We start from the raw sequence: 17,716 nt of genomic DNA, 5'->3' as shown, positions 1-17,716 counted from the left end.
TTGGGAGCACTGTAGTTGTGGCTTCTGGGTCTTCTTCCCCACCCAACTGTGGGCTCCTTGGAAGCAAGGCCTCATCCTCTTTATCTCTGTTACCCCCCAACCTCTCCTGTCTTCTCCCACAAAAGCCCCAGAACAGGGCTGCAGCAGGCCCCTAGGTGGGCAGGGAAGCCCTTGAGACCAGCTGTGAGCCATGTGGTCCTGACAACTGAGAGAGTGCTGTGGCAAACCCCTGGGATCTACCTGCTAGTGTCTGAGGCCTGACATCCCCTCCTGGGAGGTCAAGTGTCAAAGCCAGAGGTACTTTGCAAATATGAGGTCACATTCTTGAATACCCAGCAACATACAGGGATCAAACCCTTTGGCAAATGAACTGAGGCTGGAAAGGGTGTTGGGGAAGTGTTAAAAAATGCTCACAGTCTCACTGTTAAAAGCCTCATGAATCTGGATATGTATGGATGTGTGTGTGTGTGTGTGTGTACGTATATGTACATATATACGATGTATGTATCAGCTTTATTGAGATTTAATTGATACACAATAATATACAAATATTTAAAGTGTACAATTTGATATGTTTTGACATATGTACACCCATGGAAATACACCATAATCAAAATAGTGAATGTATCCATCATATCCAAAGTTGTCCTTTTTGCCCTCTTCATAATCTCCTCCTCCTGCCTCTCCCCATCCATCCCCAAGAAAACACTGATGTGCTTTGTAACAATAGATTAGCTTACATTTTCTATATATATATATACGTGGAATTATTATATATATGAAATTATTATATTTTTTTCATCTGTCTTTTCTCACTCAGCATAATTATTTGGAAATTTATCCATGTTAGTACATGTGTCAATAGTTCATTCCTTTTTATTGACAAATAATATTCCATTCTATGGATATACCACAATTTGTTTATCCAGCTGCCTGTTGATGGACATTTGAGTTGCTTCCAATTTGTGGTTGTTACAAATAAAACTTGTATGTGCAAGTCTTTCTATGGACATATGCTTTCACTTCCCTTGCGTAAATACCTAGTTCTCAGGCCTTTGAACTTGGACTGAATTACACCACTGGCTTTCCTGGTCCTCCAGCTTGCAGATGGCAGATTTGGGGACTTTTTGGCCTCCATATCAGCATGAGCCAATTTCTATAGATTATAGTTATAATAACGTTTAACGTCCTTCTCTGATTTATTAATCCTTCTCCTCATTATGGTTCATATTTTCTTGTCTTTTTACATACCTAGAAATTTTTGGATGCTAGAGATGAGATCTTTATCTTGTTAGGTGTTGGATATTTTTGTATTCCTATAAATCCTTTGGAGCTTTCCTCTGAGATGCAGTTAAGTTACTTGGAAACAGTTTGATTCTTTTGGGTTTTGCTTTCAATTGTCTCTTAGGTCAGAAGCAATGTGCAATCTAGAGCTAATTATTCCCCACTAATAAGGGAAGACCTTCTTGAATACTCCACCCAGTGAATTATGAGCTTTCCCAGTCTGGCTGGTAGGAATAGGCACTATTCTTTTTAATCCTTTTGGATGGTTCTTTCCCCAAACTCAGATAGTTTCCTCACATTCAGGCACTAATCAGTAATGCACCGAATACTCGCAGGGAACCCTCGGTAGATCTTCACAGTTCTCTTCTCCCTGTTACACTTTTTCATGAACTCTAAAGTCCTCTGTCTCTCTAGGCTCCACTTTTTTTTCTTAACTCAGGGGGTCTGCCAGACTCTGCCTCAGTTCTTCCTCCCTGCATCATGTCCTTGGAACTTTCTCAAAATAGTAAGCTGGATTACTATAGGGCTCACCTCTTTTGTTTCCTGTCTCCCAGGAATCACTATCTTTCATTGAAAAACTTTGTTTCATGTATTTTGCCTTTTAAAAATTATTTATTTATTTATTTAGGCTGCACTGGGTCTTAGTTACAGCATGTGAGCTTCTTAGTTGTGCCATGCGGCCTCCTAGTTGTGGCATGTGGACTCTTTAGTTGTGGCATGCATGTGGGATCTAGTTCCCTGACCAGGGATCGAATCTGGGCCTCCTGCATTGGGAGTGTAGAGTCTTACCCACTGGACCACCAGGGAAGTCCCTATTTTGCCTTTTTAATTTTGCTTTTTGGTTGCTTCACGTGTGATGGTAAATCAGATCCCAACTGACTCTATCTTGGCCAGAAGCAAAAGTCTGGTGGCAGATATTTAACACAAAAGGTAAGGGTGGCAGAGTCAAACTTACCTTGGCTTAAATTCCAACTCTGTCACTTACCGTAAAATGGGAGCGGGGTTGGTCTTTTATATCCAAATGGCTATTTGATCTTTTTCCTCAGATGTTTAAAAGACATCTAAAAGTCAACATGTTCAAAACTGAACCCCTGATCTCCCCACTCCTGCATGTGATTGTCATTTTGTGTTTCCCATGACAATAAATGCCAACACCAACCATCTAGTTGCTCAAACCAAAACGCTTGGACTCCCGTTTTTCCTCACATCCAAATCTGATCAGTCATGTAATCCTGTTGGATCTATTTCAAATTATATCCAGAATCTGTTTCTCTCACTTCCACTGCTTCTTCCTGGACTGAGCCACCATCATCTTTTCCCTTGACTATTAGTTACAACAGTCTTTCCTCTGGTGTCCCTGCTTCTACCCTTGCCCTTGGAAGGTCCCTTCTTAACACAGGAGCAGAGGATCCTTTTTTTTTTTTTTTTTTTTTTTTTTGCGGTACGCGGGCCTCTCACTGCTGTGGCCTCTCCCGCTGCGGAGCACAGGCTCCGGACGCACAGGCCCAGCGGCCATGGCTCACGGGCCCAGCCGCTCTGCGGCATGTGGGATCTTCCCAGACCGGGACACGAACCCGTGTCCCCTGCATCGGCAGGCGGACTCTCAACCACTGCGCCACCAGGGAAGCCCCAGAGGATCCTTTTAAAATTTAAGTTAGAAAAAGAGACATGTACCAAAATGTTCATAGCAGCCCTATTTACAATAGCCCGGAGATGGAAACAACCTAAGTGTCCATCATCGGATGAATGGATAAAGAAGATGTGGCACATATATACAATGGAATATTACTCAGCCATAAAAAGAAATGAAATTGAGCTATTTGTAATGAGTTGGATAGACCTAGAGTCTGTCATACAGAGTGAAGTAAGTCAGAAAGAGAAAGACAAATACTGTATGCTAACACATATATATGGAATTTAAGAAAAAAAAATGTCATGAAGAACATAGGGGTAAGACAGGAATAAAGACACAGACCTACTAGAGAATGGACTTGAGGATATGGGGAGGGGGAAGGGTAAGCTGTGACAAAGTGAAAGAGCGGCATGGACATATATACACTACCAAACGTGAGGTAGATAGCTAGTGGGAAGCAGCCGTATAGCACAGGGAGATCAGCTCGGTACTTTGTGACCGCCTGGAGGGGTGGGATAGGGAGGGTGGGAGGCAGACGCAAAAGGGAGGGGATATGGAAACATATGTATATGTATAACTGATTAAATTTGTTATAAAGCAAAAAAATTAAAAAAAAAAAAATTTAAGTTAGGTCACGGTACTTCTCTGTTCAAAACTCTGTTCCTTTGGCTCCCCATTCTGTTCAGAGTGAAAGCCAACATCCTTCCAGCGGCCTAGAACTCAGTGACCTGCCCCGCTTCCTCCTTCCTTACGTCTCTGTCCTCTCCTCCTGTGACTTTTCACTCTCTACTCCAGCCACACTGGCTCGGTGTGGTCCTCAAACATCCAGGCCTGGGGACTTCCCTGGTGGTCCAGTGGTTAAGACTCCATGCTTCCACTGCAGGGGGCACAGGTGCGATCCCTGGTCAGGAACTAAGATCCTGCAGGCCACGCAGTGAGGCAAAAAAACAAAAAAAAAGGTGTTTCTGCCATGTTTCTTTTGTTTGTTTGTTGTTTTGTAAAAATATTTATTTGTTTGGCTGTGCCGGGTCTTAGATGTGGCACTCGGGATCTTCATTGAGGCATGCGGATCTTTTCCGTTGAACTTTTTAGTTGCATCTTGCATGTGGGATCTAGTTCCCCGACCAAGGATCAAACCCGGGGCCCCTGCATTGGGAGCGCAGAGTCTGGACCACCAGGGAGGTCCCTGCCATGGGGTCTTTGTACTTCTTGCTGTTCGGTGTGTGTCATTCCCTCACCTTCTTCACGTCTCTGCTCACATGTCACCTTCTCAGAAAGTGAGGACTTTTCCTTGACTACCTTGTTTAAAGGAGCAGTTTGCTGCTCCTTCTCTCTCTCGCCTCCTTGCCTTTATTTTTCTCCACAGCACCATCACTCTCTGACATACTGTATTTGTCATCTATTTGTTTATTTGCACTTGTGTCTGCACACTAGAATGTGAGTGATTTCTGTCTGTTTTATTTTTTAATGTACTCCAGGTACCTAGAACATTGAAGGAACACAATAAGTATTTGTTAAATGAAAAAAATATATAATGAATAAATGAGTAAAAATACCTAGCTTGTATGATTTGTTGTGAGAATCTGAGTTAATAATATATGTAAAATCTCAACACTAGGTCTGGCAGCTATACAGTCGGGGCTCAATAAATGTGCTTTCATTGCCATTATTATTATTATTTTTTTTAATTTTTGGCTGCACGTGGGCTTTCTCTAGTTGCTCTAGGTGCACGGGCTTCAGTAGTTGTGGCACTCTGGCTCAGTAGTTGTGGCTCGCGGGCCCTAGAGTGCAGGCTCAGTAGTTGTGGTGCACAGGCTTAGTTGCTCTGTGGTATGTGGGATCTTCCCGGACCAGTGCTCGAACCCGTGTCCCCTGCATTGGCAGGTGGATTCTTAACCACTGCGCTACCTGGGAAGTCCCTCATTGCTATTATTGATAATAATAACTGTGCTCCCAGGAGAAGAGGGAGTCAGGGAGGAAAGGGAGAGGTTCTTACCTTATTACATCTCCTGAGCATCATCCTCAGAAATCCAAAGCTCTGACTCCTGCCAGAGGGAAAAAAAAGTTAAGGAAGAAATTTAGAGGTAGCCTGAGGCATTTCCTGTATATAAATAGCACAAGAAACAAAGCAACGATAGCTAATACTTGTTAAGCTCTACCTGTGTGCCAGGCACTATGCTAAACATATTATATAGTGATTACGTACTTAGATCCTCACAACCACCCTTTGTGGTCAATGCTATAATTACTCCCATTCTGCTGATGGGAATACTGAGTCTGGGAGAGATTAAGTGACTTGCCCCAAAACACCCAGCTAGGAAGTGGCAGAGCTGAGAATGACTACCAGTAGTCTGGCCATGAAGCCTGTGTTCTGTGCAAGCAGCAATAACATCCGTCTGAGGAGCCTTGACCATAGGCACACTTTCTGTGTCCATTCTCGTTGCCAGCTTGGGGGTCCATGACTGTTCAGACAATGGATCACACCCATTTTCAGCTGAGGGCTGAGTGCCGTACGGAATTTACCTGCCTCGGAAGAATGAAAACCTTGCCCGGCCTCTCTCCCCTAAAATTTCCACCTTGGTACAGCAAAAGAGTCTCGGAAGGGTCTAGTGCAGAATAGGGACGAATCCCTAACGTTGACAGGAGAGAGGTGAGGTTGGAGTTGGCCAGAGAACAGTGAGAACCCTGGCTCAGACACTTCCTGACTCCTCTCTGAGCTTCACTTTCCTCTCTGTGAAATGGGCTGATCATAGTGCTTAACTCTGAGGACTCCTGAGAGAAGTGAATGAGACCACGCTAACGCCATGCCTGGCATGCATCCCCATAGGGATTTTGTGAGGATTAGATGAGTGTACACATGTGAAGAGCTTAGATCAACTCTCTGGCAGCTGGTAAGCACCCAAGCACCTAGACTCTCCCTGGGTGACTTCACTTTAAAGGCTTCAATTTCTACTTATACCTTCAAAAGCTCTATCTGCTTATTTTCTTCTGAGCTCTAAACCTAAAAGCTTCAGTGTTCAACAGGACATTTCCACTTGGAGGGCACACGGGCTTTGCTCATTCTCTAGCCCTTTGTATGTATTTAATACCTCTGCCTAAAAAGCCAGCTGTTAAGGAAAAAAAAAAGTCATTTTCTAGGGTGGTGTGATTTGGGTGGCAAAGAACAGAGACTCGTTAGGCAGCCTCAAGTTAGGAAAGTTTCAGGGAGGCCCTGAGTGGGGACACACCAGGCAGGAATTTCAGCTATGGACTGGCCCAGCTTTGTTGCCTGGGTTACCTGTTGCGCAGGCTCCTTCTGGGCAGCCTTCCCTTGGGGGAGGGCCTCTCTCCTGACTACTTGGCTGCCTCCATGCCATAGGCTGGGTGGCTGCATATGGCCCCCAAAGTCTTAGGGTAGCATCCCTTGGAGAACCTGGAGCCTAGCCATTTTATCATGGGGTCCTCAAAGGCACTAGCTTCTCTTCTGTGGAAGCCCATCCCTGGCCTTGTGTGTTCCTTCCCGCACCCCACTCAAACACCCCTGGCTTTGGGACGTCTCTCCACCTCATTAGTCATTTCCTCCTCTGTTCCATAGCGTCTAAACACAGCATATCGTAGTTATTGATGTCCAGAGCTCATTCCCAACTAGGCTGTCAGGTAGGCAGGGTAGGAGGTGTGTATTATTCATATTGGTATCATCACCACCGAATGGGCCATCAGTACATGTTTGCTGAGTGAATAACACAATGGGGACTCTCCACATGAATTAGGCCAGCTGGGTCTGGGTTAGCATTTTATTTACTTGTTGATTTTTAAAGTAAATTAGTTGTTTTAAAAATATTTTTGTAGGGAGTTCCCTGGCAGTCCAGTGATGAGGACTTGGCATGTTCACTGCCGTGGCCCTGGGTTCAATCCCTGGTCAGGGAACTAAGATCCCACAATCTGTGAGGCGTGGCCAAAAAAAATTTTTCTTTTATATTGATAGTTTAAAAATAACATGTATATTGAAAAATATTTTTAAAATTCCGAATGTGTAAAATTAAATGTTAAAAATTCCCCTCACTTCTCTTCCAAGCAATCCCCACAGGCAAAGACCAGTAAAAAACATTTTAATAGCTTTATTGATATATAATTTGGATACCATAAAATTCACCCATTTAAAGTGTACAATTCAGTGTTATTTAGTGTATTCACAGGGATATGCAACCACTACCACAATCTAATTTTAGGACATTTGTTTCCCTCCAAAGAAAGTATCCATCAGCTTTCCATCACCACCCTAGCCCCTCTCCCAGCCCTAAGCAACCACTAATCCACTTCCTGTCTCTGTAGATTTTTTTGCCTATTCTTGGACATTTCATATATATGGAATCATACAATATGTATGTCTGGCTTCTTTCACTTAGCGTGTTTTTGAGGGTCATCCATGTTGTATCATGTATTAGTACTCCATTCCTTTTTATTGCCAAATAGTATTCCATTGTATTAATATTGCATATTTCATTTATCCAGACATGTCACTATTTTTTTAAAAAAATAAATTTATTTATTTTTGGCTGCATTGGGCCTTTGTTGCTATGTGCAGGCTTTCTCTAGTGGCGAGCAGGGGCTACTCTTCATTGCGGTGCACGGGCTTCTTTCTCATTGTGGTGGCTTCTCTTATGGTGGAGCATGGGCTCTAGGTGCCCAGGCTTCAGTGGTTGTGGCTTGCGGGCTCTAGAGCGCAGGCTCAGTCGTTGTGGCGCACGAGCCTAGCTGCTTTGCAGCGTGTGGGATCTTCCCAGACCAGGGCTCGAACCCGTGTTCCCTGCACTGGCAGGTGGATTTCCAACCACTGTGCCACCAGGGAAGTCCCAGTCATTAGTCACTATTAACAATAATACACCTCCTGTATTTGTTCAGATTGTCTGGGTTTGAATCTCTACTGTACAAGTTCCTAGAGGAATGACTTTTGGTAAATTATAATCTCTCCAAGCTTGGCTCAGTTTCCTCGGTAGTAAATTTGAATAACAAAGGAATCTACCTCATAGAGTATCATGGTTGTACTGTCACGGTAATTATTATTTGTTGAGCACTAAGTATGTGCCAGGCATTTTAGGTATCTAACAGATAGATCTATGATTTACACATTAGGGAACTGAGGTTAGGAGAAGTTAGGTAATCTCCCAGGGTTAAACACCCCCTAAGAAAGTGATGGAGGTAAATAGAATCACAGGCTGCCTGCAAAGCCTGCACTATTACTGTTAATATCACAGAATAGCAAAGCACTTATCAAGGGCCTTGCAAAGAGAATTTGTTTAGTAAATGATGTAACTATTAAAAAGTGGGGAAAAAAGACATCTGCCATTGTTAATTTTTGGCATATTTCCTTCCAGTCTTTAAGAAATATTTCAAACCATACCAAAATTCCAGAAAATAATAGACATCAACTTTTCACCTCTTTTTTTTTTTTTTTTAAGAACACAAAATTTAGATTAGGTGGCTCTATCTCCCATACCCTTAGGTATTTTTTTTCCCTATTCTTATTTTTCCTTAGGTTATTAGAGTCACACCACATCATTTTCCATCTTTTAAATCCTATTTTGAGCATTTCCTTAGCATATCAAGTTATGCTACATGATTTCTCATGGTCACATATATTGATATTATACTGTATGGTTCAAACATGATTTATCAATTCCTCATTGTTGGGTATTTAGGCTGTCTCCCAGCAAAATTATTACACATCGATCTTTCGTCAAGCATCTGATAATTCCCTTTAGACAAATTCCTAGAAAGGCTGGAAGGTCACAGACTGTGCTTGTCATTCAAGCTCTTTGTACTTTCCTGCCAAATAGCTCTGAAGAATGGGAAATGGGAGAAGGGAGGCGGAGATTTTTTCCCCCACTTTTTAGAACGTTTTATTCAATTATAACACACATAGAGAAAAATGCACCTAAGCGTTCAGCTCACTGAATTTTCAGAAACAGAACACACCGCGTACCCGGCACTCACGTCCTGAAATACAGCATTTCCAGCGGCCCCGGGCCGTCTCGCCCCTTGCCATTGCTACTATTCCCGGGGTGGGATTTTAATGCCGCAAAGGCCTACTAATCCGATTACGTCTTTGGAAATTTACTTTATTCATACTACTTAGATATAACTTAGACCACGAAAACGTGAGCTAAATCCTGTCTGCAAACGCTTAACAGTCTGAAGTCGAGTTGGGCGTAGAGGACTGGGCTCGGACGGCTAGAGAGGCACGCAGGGCTCGCGGCCCCGCCGGGTCCTCCAGGCTCCCGGTGTGCAGTGCGGCGATCCCGGCGTGCACCGCGGCGCGCCGAGCCGGCTACAGGGAGCTCGGCGTGGACGCTGGGTGCGGCGGCGGGGCTGTGTGGAGCTCCGCGGGTGCTGTCGGCCGGAGGCGAAGAGGCGGGATCGACATGGAAGTGTAAGTAGCTCGGGGCGCATAGCTGGGTTTGGGCCGACGCTCACAGCTGGGGACCGCTAGACCCTGGGAGCTGGGAGACATGGGCCTGGGGCGACCCCTCATCGCGGCTTGTGGGGAGGGCGACGGATCGGGAGGCGAGGGAGGAAGAGACTCTCTCTCTGTCCCTCCGAACCTTCGCCCCCACGCCCACCGCGTGCCCAGCACGCGGGGACGAGTGCCACTTGTCTCGGCTGCCTTTCATGGTGCCTGTTCCCTCCCTCATCCACTCACTAGCATTGCAGGCGTCAGGGTCGGGAGCCTGGCCCAGTGTTGGAGCGGGGACTTCGAAGGTACAAAGCCCTGGGTCCGGCCTGGAAGTACTTGGAGGAGAGATGGGTAAATGCTGGGGTAGAGCTTTGCTTAGGGGCAGTGGGCTCCTTTGGAACCGTAACTCAGAATAGGTGCTGTCCAAGTTTGATGAAAAGCATTTAGCTGTTTGTGTGTGTGTGTGTAGGGAGGGAGTAAAAGCCATTCTAACAGTTTTAACTCCACATGGTCTTTTCCGTGTCTGCTCATGGTACCGGGTGCGAATGGAAGTTTTTGTAGCTACTCTGTATGTGGATTTTTGCACGGTTGACGTTAACTTGTAGGCATACTATATTGTGTTCTCTTTGCCACCGATTATTTAATATTGATATTTTCTTTTGTGTTCTTTAGCCTGTTTAATATCTACATGTACTGTTTTTCAGACTTTTAAAAAAACACTGTATGTATATGTAACTGAAATGAAAGCTTCATGAGACAATGCTGTGTGCAGTACACTCTGATAGTCTCTTTTATTAAAATAGGGTGTAGACCCACTAAATTGATTTTGCAATCCACTAATGGGGTTTAATCTGCAATTTGAAAAACATGCATATTACTCTAGCCCAAGCCATCATTATCAATTTCTCCCTCTTTATTAAGCATTTCCTGTCAGCATACAAACCAGCTTTAATTTATCTATCTTAAAAGAAAAATCCCTTGTCTGTCCCCACATCCATGTCCTCCAGTTGCTCTCTCTCTGCTTCCTGTCACCAGAAAACTTCTTAGAAATGTTGTTTACCCCCTCATTCTCTCAATCATTCTTTTGGGCTTTCATTCTCACCAGTCTACAGAAGTGGGTCTTATGTAGGTTACCTGAGCCTTCCATCTTGTCAAATTCAGAAGTTGATTTTCTGGCCTCAACTTCCTTGATCCCTTAGCAGCAATTGATACAGAAACTCTAGACACCCTCTTGGCTTTGTGACGTGCTCTCTTGGATTTCCTCCTACATCAAGGACTACTTCTCAGTCTTCTTTCCTAGCCCCGCCTTCCTTCCTTGCTTGGCTTCTAAATGTTGAAGTATTTTAGGGCTCAGTCCTGGGACCCTTTCTCTCCACATTCCCTTGGTCATTTTACCCATCTGTATGCAAATGATTCCCCAGAATATATTTCTAGCCCTTTTCTCTTATCCATCCAGTTGCTTAAACCAGAAATCTAGCCCTCTTTCCTCACCGCTAAATCCAGTCCATCAGCCAGTCCTGTCATCTCCACATTCAGAATGTATTTTGAATGCAGCACCATCCCCACTGCTAATTTTGTAGTGCATCATCTCTGGTCCAGATTAAGCAATAGCCTTTGGTTTCCACTCTTGCCCCGCCCCCTCCATTCTGTTTTCCACACAGCAGCCAAAGTGAATTAAAATATTAATTGGATCAAATCACCCCCTGTGTAAAAACCCTTCATTGCTTTTCTATGTGCTTAGAGGATATCTGCATTCCTTAGTAGGACTACAAGACCCTATGTAACCTCACCCACTCACCAACCTTGTCTCTTGCTACTGTCCCCTCCTCCAAAGAGACACACTTTCCACTGGCAGTCAAGTAATTTCGGTAACTCTCCAAGCCCTTGCATTGCTGTTCCCTCTACCTGGTAGACTTTTCCCCCTGTCCTGCCCACTTCTTATCTTTTTGACAGCTCAGGTTGAGTGTCCTTTTTCTTTTTTTTTTTTTTTTGCGGTACGCGGGCCTCTCACCCTTGTGGCCTCTCCCGTTGCGGAGCACAGGCTCCGGATGCGCAGGCTCAGTGGCCATGGCTTACGGGCCCAGCCGCTTCACGGCATGTGGGATCTTCCCAGATCGGGGCACGAACCCGTGTCCCCTGCATCGGCAGGCGGACTCTCAACCACTGCGCCACCAGGGAAGCCCTGAGTGTCCTTTTTCAATGTTGTTTTTCCTCTTTGGTAAATCCAAAATAAGTCCTGCTTTTTGTCTCTCATAGAACCTTGGTTTACTTTTCCCTTAAATAATTACAAGTTCTGATAATAGATGTATGTTTACATGTCTAGTGTATTGTCTCCCTCTTGAGAGGGTAAGTATCATGAAGGCAGGGACCAGTGTCTGTTCCCCTAGTGCTTAGCAGCGCATCTGGCACACAGTAGCCCTTTGGCAAACACAGTCGGCCTTCCGTATTTGCCGGTTTTATAGTCGTGGGTTTCACATCCACAGACACAGAGGGCTGACTGTACTTGTTGAGTGAAGTAATATAACAATACTTCATTAATTTAATAAATTAAATTAATAAAAATTAATATAAATTATTTAGCTAGTCTCCTGATCACTGAGCATATAGATTTTCTGATTTTCCTATGTGAAATGGTTTCAATCAAGAGTTTTTTCTCCTATATAGTAATCTGTCCACTTCTCCCAAGGAGTCAGTGACTAATCAAGAATTTTGTGGCTAGCAGTTTGTGGGAAAATGAGGTTTTCTGAGGTAGGCATGTGGTTTGGGGGTGGAGGGGCCCCTGGAATGAGACTGTCTGGAGGCCTAATTCTGTTTTTTTTTGGCCCCAGCATGCGGCATGTGGGATCTTAGTTCCCAGACCAGGGATCGAACCCGTGCTCCCTGCCTTGGAAGGGCGGAGGCCTAACCGCTGGACCGCCAGGGAAATCCCTGGAGGCCTAATTCTAGTTCTAGCCTGGTCTCCAGCATGAGGTGTGACCTCTGGCAGTGTGGTCCCTAGGATCTTCAGGAGACCCCTAGGTCTCTGAGAGGGCAAGCACATTGTACCTCTGTTAGGCATTCCTAGGACCTGCAGTGAGGAGGCATGGATGGAAAACTCCCCTGAGTTTTTACTTTTTTTTCTTCAATCACTGAGTAACTACCTACTGTGTGAATGATACATATAGATAGATATATACTAGAAGTTTTTTAAAAGTAAGGAATATTTATGCTTTATTTGGTTGAATGATAGACTTTAAAAATAAAAACTTTTTGACCATCACATCGGATAAAGGGATACAAAATACTCATAGCAAAATTAAGTATTTATATATTAAGGTATTTGCTGTTTGGCTAACTTTGTCTAATGCCTTGGGACTATTTATATGCCTGGAAAACTTTGTGTTCATCCTTTTATTCTTGAACTTAGTATACATAGTTATGGAAAATGGAGTTTCTTCCACATCATCTTTTTGAGATAGTGTCAGAATTTCCTTCTTTTTACAGCTGGAAATACTGAGGTTTAGAGAAGTTAGCTAATAGGTCTTACAGCAATTCAGTAACAGGACTGGAAAGGGGATAATTTGCTAGCTCCCAAGTGAATGCTACAGTTTAAATTGTTCATTGACTTTGAAGGCTGCTCAGTTTTCTTGGACCAGAGTTTAGTTTTTCAGAACAGGACTTGACTCAGTAACATAGGTTAAACATAGGAGAATTTGAGCAATTCTGTTTGTCATTGTGTTCTTAAGAGTTAACTGTGTGGCAGTTAATAGGCACTGTTTGCTTGGGCTTTTTTGTGCATGTGTGAGCCTCTAAGGAAAGTCTGTCAGTAGATCATTTTATTCTGTTTATTCAGAATTTGATTTTCTGAAGTAGTTGTTTGTGTCCATTAAATTGACTCAGCAAGTTAAGCAGATTTTACAGGTTAAATTTCAAACAGCACGTCAGCTTCAGTCAGCTAATTCATTACTTAAGGAATTAAGTGAGTGCCTTCCTGTAAGTATAGATTCAGACAATCTTTAAAATTCACTTGGAAAATTTGCTTTAAACATCTGTAAGTAAAATCAGTACCATTCTAAGTCCTACAGAAGAGTATGAAGTAAAAAACATTGGAGGAGAATGTCCTCAATTACAAGTTATACTAATGTATTTTTTTTTAAACTTCATAGAATTCTTTAGTTTTGCATCTCCATTTTTCTCAACTTTTTACCTTGAAAAATTTCAAACCCATGGAACAGTTGCAAAAAGAGCATCTCAAGTACCTTTATATCCTTTACCTGGGGTCACCATTTGTTAACATTTTTGATATATCTGCCTTCTCTTTGTTACACATGCCTGCATTCTCTCTCCACACACACTCTTTACTGAACCAGTTCAGAGTAGTAGATATGTCATTTTATCAGTCTTAAAAAGACATTCTCCTGTGTAACTGCAATACCATCATCACACCCAGGGAACTTAGTGCTGATATTACCACTATTATTAAAATGCAACCTATATTAAAATTTCTCCAATTGTCCTAATAATGTTTTAGCTGGATTTTTTTAAAAAATTGATTCAGGATCCAATCAAGAATCATACATTGCATTTAGTTGTCAAGGTTCTTTAATCTCCTTAACTCTGAGAACAGTTTCTTAGCCTCTTTTTGTGACATTGACATCGTGACAAATGAGAGTGATATTTGAAGAATCTAGGCCAGTTGATTTGAAGAAGGTTTCTCAGGTTGGTTTTGTCTGATTATATTCTCATAACTACATTTTTTGACAGGATTGCTATAAGGGATGTTTCCTTCTCAGTGCATCACGTCATCATTATTGGTGCTGTTAAATTGGATAACTTGATTAAGTTGATGTCTGTCAAATCTCACCATATCCTGTTCTGAACAGCCTGCCACTTCGTGGTGGTTACAGTAACTTCTTCAGGATAAAAACTGCCTTCAAAAAAAATTTCCCAATACACACAGTTCATTTAGGACTCAATGAAAGGCAGATACTATACTCGTTGACATTTTACTGAATAAAGGAATGCCTAGCATATTTTGGCATTTACTCCATTAGTATTTAGCTGGGTAAAAAAATTATTTATCTTCCTAATAAAAGAATCAGTGAATAAGTCAGCTTCTGCCCCCCAGAATGCAAGGTGCTGTACTTTTTAAACATCCATTGTTCTCCGGGCCCCAAAACACAGGTTCATGAAAATATACATGAAAGAGAGTTCCTTTCCTTCTTTGTATATTGGCTCTAGAAAAGGCAGAAGATGTTCTTTGGATTCTTGCAATTAACAATATTGACTTGGGCAGTGGGGCAGTAATTTGGAAGAGACAAGGACAGATTTCCCAGGGCATGGAATAATCTACATGACAGAGGGGGACTGTGATTTGGAAATGAAGCTGTCACCATGGCACCTGGGATGGATCCACTGGCCTTGAGGAAAAATAACATGTAATTTTTCTCCACCCTGTTCCAGGAAGGGATGTTTTAGTTCCCCTGAATGTTAGGGCATGAAGGGAGTTGTAATTCAGTTTCAAGCAAAGATAGGAGGAAGCCTTGTGGGCTGACTTCCTGATTAAGTAGACAAAGATGACATGTGGTTTGATTTGTCATTTTCAATTTTATTTATTTATTTATTAATGGCTGTGTTGGGTCTTCATTGCTGTACGCAGGCTTTCTGTAGTTGAGGCGAGCGGGGGCTACTCTTTGTTGCAGTGCATTAGCTTCTCATTGCTGTGGCTTCTCTTGTTGCGGAACACGGGCTGTAGGTGTGCGGGCTTCAGTAGTTGTGGTGCACGGGCTTAGTTGTGCGGCATGTGGCATCTTCCTGGACCAGGGCTTGAACCTGTGTCTCCTGCATTGGCAGGTGGATTCTTAACCACTGTGCCACCAGGGAAGTCCTGTCATTTTCAGCTTTAAATGAGCCATATCACATACTCTAATTATGCATTATCCTTCCTGTGTTAGGTTCCATTTATTTATTTATTAAAATTTTTTAATTAATTAATTTATTTCTGACTGTGTTGGGTCTTTGTTGCTGCACGCAAGCTTTCTCTAGTTGCAGTGAGCAGGGGCTACTCTTTATTGCATTGCATGGGCTTCTCATTGCGGTGGCTTCCCTTGTTGCGGAGCACGGGCTCTAGAGGCACGGGCTTCAGTAGTTGTGGCACTCTGGCTCAGTAGTTGTGGCTCACCGGCCATAGAACGCAGGCTCAGTAGTTGTGGTGCACAGGCTTAGTTGCTCCGCGGCATGTGGGATCTTCCCAGACCAGGGCTCAAACCCGTGTCCCCTGAATTGGCAGGCAGATTCTTAACCACTGCGCCACCAGGGAAGTCTCCTAGGTTCCTTTTAAATATGGTGTTCTTTGTGACCTGAGTTCCATTGTGGTCATTTGGGCAAAGCAGCACTTTTGTGAAATCCTGGCTATTTGTTGAATGACTAGTAGCATTTGGTAAGCTTCACGTGCTGATGTGATTAAGTGCTGACATTACTGTGCTGATGACCTAAGGCCTAGGTTGAAGCCTGCGTTAACCACCTGCTTGTTTTGCTTTATTTGTTGACTGGGGAAACCACCCATCTATTTGGCTCATGTTTTTGAAATTTTGTGTCCTCATTTTCATCATATAGCCCCATTCCTAGTTTAAGAACAAACAGTAATCTTTGTTGTACGTTATGTCAAGTCCATACTCCTTCCTGAATTTTTAGGATTCTGCATTACTGGTTTCCATTTGTCCAATCCTATTTTATTTTTCACAATCCCATAGTTATTGTCCACTTCAGTTAGGCTTTCTACTGTGTGCCCTTGAGCAAGTTTTTAAATCTCTGAGCCTCAGTTTCATCATCTATAAAGAAGGAATCATAATAGCTCCTACATCACAGGGTTTTTAATGAGAATTTAAGTGAGGTGATATCTTTTAACAGTAATAGCCTTCGTTTAGGAGAACCTAATAAGTACCAAGAACTGTGTTACACTTTTAAAATTTGTTTTCCTTTCATCCTCAGAACAGCTTTATGAAGTAGGAAGAAGTGGTGGTTGTGGTGGTGGTAGCCCAGGCAGTAGTGATAATAGATGGTATTTATTGAGCACATACTGTGTTCCAGGTACTTTACATGTTTCAAATCAATCCTGTAACAGTGTTAGAAGGTTGGTACTACAGTTGCCATTTTAAATTTTTTTTTTTTTTTTTTTTTTTTGCGGTACACAGGCCTCTCACTGTTGTGGCCTCTCCCGTTGTGGAGCACAGGCTCCTGATGCGCAGGCTCAGCTGCCATGGCTCACGGGCCCAGCCACTCCGCGGCATGTGGGATCCTCCTGGACCGGGGTACGAACCCGTGTCCCCTGCATCAGCAGGCGGACTCTCAACCACTGCACCACCAGGGAAGCCCAACAGTTGCCATTTTATAGATGAGGAAATTTAAGCATAGAGAGGTTAAATAACTTGCCCAAATTCACATAGCTAATGGATGGTGGAGCTGGGTTTAGAATCCAGGCTACATTTCTAGGTACTGGTTATCTGCATTTTTTGTATTCTATGGGGATGCTTAGCGGGGGTTAATTAACTCACTGAAACTCACATACCTTATAAGTGGCAGAGCTGGAATATGAACCCAGATTTGTCTGATTTCAAAACTGTATTCTTTTAAAATTGAAGTATAGTTGATTTACAGTGTTTCAGGTATACAGCAAAGTGATTCAGCTATACATACATATATTATGTATATATGTATTCTTTTCCAGGTTCTTTTCCATTATAGATTATTACAAGATATTGACTGTAGTTCCGTGTGCTGTATACTATACAGTAGGTCAAAACTGTATTCTTAATTATTATACTGTACTGCCTGCAGATTGTTAAAAACAATAAGTGCTTTCTGATGTAATATTGTAGAATGGATCAGTTGTAATTTAATACACGTCACATTGCTGTGCTCATTCATACATGAAAGGTGACGTTTTGCCTTGATTGACCATTGCCACTGCTCAACACCTGAACTCTACTTGTTGAGTTGATAGAAAAGATGAACACCTTGGGAGTTTTGTGGGTATCTGGCAGGATTCCATATGTTGCTGGAATTTCCAGTGGTGATGTTAGTGTTAAGGATCCCATTTCTGGTGATTCAACAGGAGGACTTGGCTGCCCAAAATGTCAATAGCTGATGGAAGGCAGATGGTACTGTAGAGAGGACATGGCTGTGGGATGAGGTGGCACTCTGCTTCTCCAGTTAATTCTAGCACCCTCTGTTTATTGACATCCCCCTACTCCTGTGGTTTTGCCCCCGTGTTCTTCCTGTAACTAACTTCCCCTAGATATCTGACTTCTCAACTTCTGCCTACTTGGACCAGGGATAAGTATAGTATTTTAATCACCTACTTGGTGATGGATGTGTGATATACTGTG

At 43.0% G+C, this 17,716-nt stretch overlaps 2 protein-coding genes across 7 annotated transcripts in view; one reads left to right on the top strand and one right to left on the bottom strand.

Annotated features, from left to right (window-relative positions):
• SEPTIN14 (septin 14) overlaps positions 1–17,716 on the bottom strand; it is a gene marked incomplete at both ends in the record, with an annotated part of 568,759 nt that overhangs the window by 388,728 nt on the left and 162,315 nt on the right. The gene's annotated exons all lie outside the window — the stretch shown is intronic.
• Positions 1–17,716, top strand: part of CRCP (CGRP receptor component) — an 83,981-nt gene that overhangs the window by 31,842 nt on the left and 34,423 nt on the right. For 3 of the 6 annotated variants that reach the window (XM_082645157.1, XM_082645156.1, XM_082645153.1), the window contains exon 1: positions 9,216–9,326. The exons of 2 other annotated variants lie outside the window; for them this stretch is intronic. Coding sequence is in view for 2 of the 4 variants with exons in the window: in XM_082645156.1 (XP_082501282.1) it covers positions 9,319–9,326 (8 nt within the window). In the remaining 2 variants the exon portion in view is untranslated. Of the gene's footprint in view, positions 1–9,215; positions 9,327–17,100; positions 17,120–17,716 lie in introns of those variants that run through there. One more of the 6 variants, XM_082645154.1, reaches the window with a different exon arrangement.

This window comes from Mesoplodon mirus (assembly GCF_964341445.2).
Source record: "Mesoplodon mirus genome assembly, chromosome: 15".
Taxonomy (NCBI): domain Eukaryota; kingdom Metazoa; phylum Chordata; class Mammalia; order Artiodactyla; family Ziphiidae; genus Mesoplodon; species Mesoplodon mirus.
Note: the sequence above shows the minus strand (reverse complement) of the source record. Positions and strands in the feature narration are given on the sequence as shown.